This window comes from Falco naumanni, chromosome 7 (genome assembly GCF_017639655.2).
Source record: "Falco naumanni isolate bFalNau1 chromosome 7, bFalNau1.pat, whole genome shotgun sequence".
NCBI lineage: Eukaryota > Metazoa > Chordata > Aves > Falconiformes > Falconidae > Falco > Falco naumanni.
The window spans coordinates 71486290-71492104 of NC_054060.1; the positions used below are offsets into that span (position 1 = coordinate 71486290).

The 5815-nt window shown below is 54.1% G+C and overlaps 1 protein-coding gene across 1 annotated transcript; it reads left to right on the top strand.

Moving 5' to 3' along the window:
• The first annotated feature begins 1574 nt into the window (after positions 1-1574).
• Positions 1575-3869, top strand: CHAC1 (ChaC glutathione specific gamma-glutamylcyclotransferase 1). Its single transcript, XM_040602255.1, has 3 exons — positions 1575-1849; positions 1939-1974; positions 2083-3869. Exons 1-3 carry the CDS (start codon positions 1601-1603, stop codon positions 2518-2520), a joined length of 723 nt encoding a protein of 240 aa, XP_040458189.1. The 5' UTR covers positions 1575-1600; the 3' UTR covers positions 2521-3869.
• Positions 3870-5815: the final 1946 nt, after the last annotated feature.

Genomic DNA, 5815 nt, shown 5'->3' on the forward strand with positions numbered 1-5815 from the left:
GGTGCTGGATGGGACCCAACAGGAAACTAAAGAAAAGACTGTAAATAGACTGTTTGGAGTGATTAGATGCAGGGGACAAGAACAATAATGAGAAATACCTCTGTGAAAACACCTCAGTGGTTTTGCTTCTCATTCTTTCCGTCCCTTCTCTCTTCTGCTACTAAAACGAACAACCTGGCAATTTAAGCCCACGTCTTTAGCCCAGCTCTTGAGCCACCACAACCTGCTTAAAGGTGACTTACAGTTGGGTCTGCATCTGATACACAGACACTTCTCAGACTTGCCTATGTAACACATGGTATGTATCATAAGCCCACACTCCAGCTTGGATTCAGTACAAGGGAAAAGGCACTCAACTGGCCAGATTCAGCAGCACTTCCTTGCGTTTGTGTGGATATTCTTGCTCTGTTTCGCTTATATGACTTACGCCTCAGCGCTGTTGACATCAGGAGCTGTCGCTTCAGCCAGTTTAATATTAACTTCTTGGTTTTCCAATGCACCTGCTCACATTCATGGATGAAGCCAAACTGGGGATAGCAGGGCAAGCTCCTGAGGAGGGCTTCCCTGCTTATTCCACCCCAGCGCCTCCCTTTGGGGCATGGCATGCTCTGCTCCATCCACCCCAGGATTGTGGCAGTGGCCAGGCAGCTCGCCAGGGGGGAGCAGCTATTCACCCCTGTGCACAGGGAGTCTGACAGTGGGTGATCCCCTGGGATCACCTGGCAGGAATCTTGCAGATGAGGCTGTTTCCCTGGCAGCTTTCACTGAGTGCTGACAGAGCAGGCCCCTCTCCCCTGCCCTGGTGAGGCACAGTGCAGTGCTGGGCCCAGTGCTGGGCTCCCCAGTTCCAGAGGGACAGGGAGCTGCTGGGGAGGGGCCGGGGGGGCTGCGAAGGTGGTGAGGGGCTGGAGCATCTCCCCGGGGAGGAAGGGCTGAGCGGGCGGGGGCTGTTCAGCCTGGAGAGGAGCAGCTGAGAGGGGATGTCACCCACGGCTGCAGGTATCCCCGGGTGGGTGCCCAGGGGACGGGGCCAGGCTCTTCCCAGCGGTGCCCAGCGACGGGACGAGGGGCACCGGGCACAAACCGCCACACGGCCGGTTCCCTCTGAGCAGGAGGGAGAACGTGTGTCCCTGGCGGGTGGCGGGGCGCTGGGCCGGGCTGCCCAGAGCGGCTGGGGAGGCTCCTTCTGCGGGGCCATGGTGCAGCCTGTGGGGAGAGCCTGCGGGGGGGGATGGGGATGGGGGCTCGGGGGGCGCTGCCCGCTCGGGGGTTCCCTCTGATTCTGCGTGACCCTGCGCTCCCTCAGCTCCCACCGGCCCCCGCCTCCCACTGCGGATACCTCCTGCCGTGCCGACCGGCCGGGCCGCGGTCCCCTCAGCGCGGCCCGGGGTCTCCTCAGGGCCGGCGGCCCCGCCCACGCGCGAGTCCCGGCTAACGGCCGCCCCCGCGCGCCTGACGCAACCCGCGCCCCGCTTTGCCCCACGCGCGGCGAAACCTCCCGCCCCCGTTGCATCACCCGGCGCCGGGGGCGGGGCGCGCGGCCCTTTAAAGCGCGGGCTGCGCGCGGGCGGCCCCACGAGCGCCGCGCCCCTCCGCCGCCATGAAGCGCGACCCGCAGCGCCCCGAGGAGCGGCCGAGCCGGGCCGAGCCGCAGCCGGCCCCGAGCACCCCCGAGCCGCCGGGGGAGGCGGAGGGCGCCGAGCCGCCGCCGCCGGTGTGGATCTTCGGGTACGGCTCGCTGGTGTGGAGGCCGGGCTTCGAGTTCACCTCGCGCAAGGTGGGCTTCATCCGCGGGTACAGCCGCCGCTTCTGGCAGGGGGACACGTTCCACCGCGGCAGCGAGAGGATGGTAAGGGCCGGGCCGGGCTGGGCCGGGGGGCGGCGGGCCGGGGGCCGGGCCCGGCTGCTAACGGCTCTCCCCTTGCTCTCTCCACACAGCCCGGCCGGGTGGTGACGCTGCAGGAGGAGCGCGGGGTGAGTGCGGGGCGGGGGGCGGGGGGCTCCTCTCCCCGGTACCGGCCGGGCCGGGCTCCCCGGCCGCCTGAGGCGTTCGCGGCCCCTAACCCCGCTCTGCCCCTCCAGGCCTGCACGTGGGGGGTCGCCTACGAGGTGCGCGGGGAGCAGATCGCCGCGTCGCTGCAGTACCTCAACGTGCGGGAAGCGGTCCTGGGAGGCTACGACACCAAGCTGGTGACGTTCCACCCGCAGGAGGAGGACGCGGAGGAGCCCATCCTGGCTCTGGTTTACATCGCAACGCCCCAGAACCCCTCTTACCTCGGCCCGGCATCTGAAGAAGACATTGCGGCTCAGATCATCGTATCAAGCGGTTGTGCTGGTCATAACATTGAGTACTTGCTGAGGCTGGCAGACTTTATGCGCTACTTTTGTCCTCAAGCAGAGGATAAACATCTCTTCTCCATCGAAGAGGCTCTTGTTTCCATCCTTCCCTGTCTATACTACACAGAGGAATCTCTAGAAGAAACTGCCAAGTGTCCCTTGGAAGTCCAAGGGCTGAAATAGGTTACTTTTTTGAGGGGTCCCAACAGAACGAACATAAGGGAGAAAGCAACGGGGACAATCTTAACTCTGATAAAATATACTGGACTGAGTGAATAAAGGGAGAATTGGCAAGTGGTAGGGGAGGGGTGGAGTGGAGCAAAACACGCTTGCTATAAGACTTGCAATTAGTACCTGTTACACTCCCTACCTGTAGCACCATGACAGCCATCGCTGCTTTCTGTGTGGGGAGCAGGGATCTTTGCTGGAACTTTGCTCTGTAAGGCTTGCTTCAAACCTGAAGCATCACTTTCTTTAGAGAAGAAAGAGGCTCATCTATTCCGTGCACTTTTTTTTTTTTTTTCCTTTAAAGACTAGTTGAGCAGGACTTGACTGGGTTTAAGCAGTATGTATGTAATTCTACCTCAGGCTGGCAAAAAGCTGTTTGTGTGGTGGTGGAGAGTTGGGCAGATTCTGCTAAATAAGACTTTTTTTGGTTTTTGCCCCCCCTGCCATGTCCCACCTCCAGTACCATGACCTGACACTAGATTTCAGGACTACTGTGCAATATTAAGTGAACTGGCCTCTGTAGGCTCCTGTGGATCCTCGTTCCTTATGTTGTGAAGGATCATGGTAATGCACTTATTTTCTAAAATGTAATACTGTATTCATTATGTGTTGTATTTCCCCTTTGGAGGGGTATCTAAACTGCTCACATGCCACAGGGGTATGCAGCCCACATTCAACCTTGCATTTGTGCCTTCTAGTTTTAAATCAGTTTTCTGAGGAGCTAAGCCTGCTTTAACGACAGAAGCTTTTCTCCAAGCTTCGCTGACCTTGTGCTGCTACAGACTTAACAGACTCTTTAAGAAGTGGTCCTGCCTGCAGGAACGCTGCCCAGGTGCAGTAGCATTTTAACCAGCCCTGTGCTGGATGTAATCTCTGGTGCTTCAGGATGACGTGGGTTTCTGTAGAAGCATTTGAAGGTTCTAGTTCCATACCGGGGTGTCTGTCTGGTAGACTGTTACTTGACTGCAGAGGACCATGGCTGAGAGCAGCCTTGTAAGCCTCTGAGTACTGAGAAGCCTGCCTTGATAGTGTTAAGCAGAGGCGCTGCTGCAAGCTCGGACTTTTCAGCTCCATGTATTAACAGCATGATAACCCATAGTATTTTATAAAAAAAGCGCTACAACTGCAGCAAAATAGCTTGTGAGAGCTGGGACATTGGAATTCTCCCCAATGCCATGTGTTTTATTAATTATTAAAAAAAAAAAAACCAAACCAACGATGGGGACTGTTTGTATTACTGTGGCTTGTATGTATATGAAGTGGTACTGTGCTGTGCCCAGTAATAAAACAAACTGACAAAGTTAGTCTTTTGTACTTTGGTGTTGTTTTTTTTTCATTACTGACTTAAAGTTCAAGCTGATTTTTCTTTTTAATTTTTTTCTGTTTTGTTGTTTGGTGTTGCTTTTTTTTATTTTTAACAACCTGCTGCTGTAGTTCCTATGGGTTTGGTTTTGTGGTTTTTGTTGTTAAAAAAACAGCCACCTTGCTGCTGAGCAGCTTGCCTTTGCTGGATTTACAGGAAGACACCCATTGACTTTTCCCCTTTGAGAAAAGGGGATTCAGTAACTTTCTCTTTCCAGCTCTTGTTGACTCTGGAGTGTTAGTGCTGACACCACTAGCCAGCCCACCTGACTGTACAGGGCAGGCACAGAAATGTAATTCTCCCTTGGCAGGCAGCAGGATTGTTGTTCCAAGTGTAACTTGGCATTGCTGTTTCCAAGAAGTAATAGTGGAAGGACAAGAAACTGCTGCCGTAGCCAGATCTGCTGCCTGCAGCCAGTTATTTCTCTTCTGCAGTGTGCTGTGTACAGGGGTAACGTGCAGCTGCCCTTCTGATTCTTCTAGTTTCCAGCTGCCTCAGCAAATCACTGTACACCGTACCTACCAGTATTATCTGCCTCAAGATTTGAGTGATGGAGTGAAAACTAATGGAAACAACTGAATTTACCACTAATGAAAGGCAGGTGCATGTTTCAGGGATAACAGACTAAAGAAAACTATGTTTTCCCTATTCCTTGGAGGCTCTCACTTTGACTGAGCGGCAGTGTCTTCCCATGGGGGCTAGTTCCCCCCAGCTGAAAATCAAAGGGTTAAAGAATCAACTTACCTACAGGGAAATGCTCCCTTACTAGTATGTACGTGACTGGGGTCAGATACCAAAACAGCTCCAGATACAGCAAAATCATCTTCACCCCTTTCACATTTCTGAAGGCACAAAGATGCCACTGATGGGAATTAACAGTTGATGTGTAGTAAGCAACCTGCATGGACAGCCGCTGCCTTCATTCAGCCTGGGCTGGCCCCATGATCTTCCATGTCACTGGCAAAAGACAAGTGGCAAGTGCTTGCAAACAACCCATCAGCACTAGGAATGTTCCTTCAGTTGCTATTTCTTTTTCCCAATGAGTTCTTTGCAGCAGACTTCAAACAAAAAGAAAAAAAAGGGCGAGAGAAAAAAAAAAAGGAAGGACCCTGTTTCCTTTCTAGGAGTGGTGAACATTGCAGCTTGCTGCTGTCATCCCATCACCATGCCCTCCAGTCACTAAGGCAATGAGGTGTCACATTGGTTCGTTCTGCTGAGGCTTTTATTGTGCCCTGTGAGTTGGGGAACTGGCCACGTTTTGGTCAGTTGATGAGTTTAAAAGGTTAACCCCCCAGATAGAACTCTGGCCGTGTGAGTGAGGGGAGGTGGCACCCTGCAACATTTGCTGTATGCCCAGGCTTGCATTTGTGCTGCACAGTGGCTTGCCTGGCAAACCAGATGTGAGGAAGAGAATTACTGCTCGGATGTGGTCACACAACCATGGCACTTGGGAGTGCAAGGCCAGTGGTGACAGTGTCCAACCCCCTGCACGTTTCATTACAGACTTCCTCTCCCTACACCATGGTGTGCCAGCCCAGGCGAAGCAGCTGGCTGTGGGCACAGCTCCTGCTTCTGGTCACTCTACGGCTGGCCTGGGAAAGAGTGCTCACCTCACCAGAGGTGGGACAGCCACCCTCATCTGCCAGACACCACTGGAGATGCTTCCCTGTCCAGTGGCTTCCTCTTGCACGTCTGTTTTCTCTTCTCTGACTTCCCTGCAACAAGCTCATGCCTATCAGGTCACCTCACATTAGAAACTGGCTGCAATAGAAACATGTTTACAAGCACTATCAATCACATACTCTCCGAGTCTAAAAGCAGCACAATTTACATTATTTCAGTCCCTTTTCCATTTTCCTGCCCAGCAGTTCCCACGCAGCCCTGGGT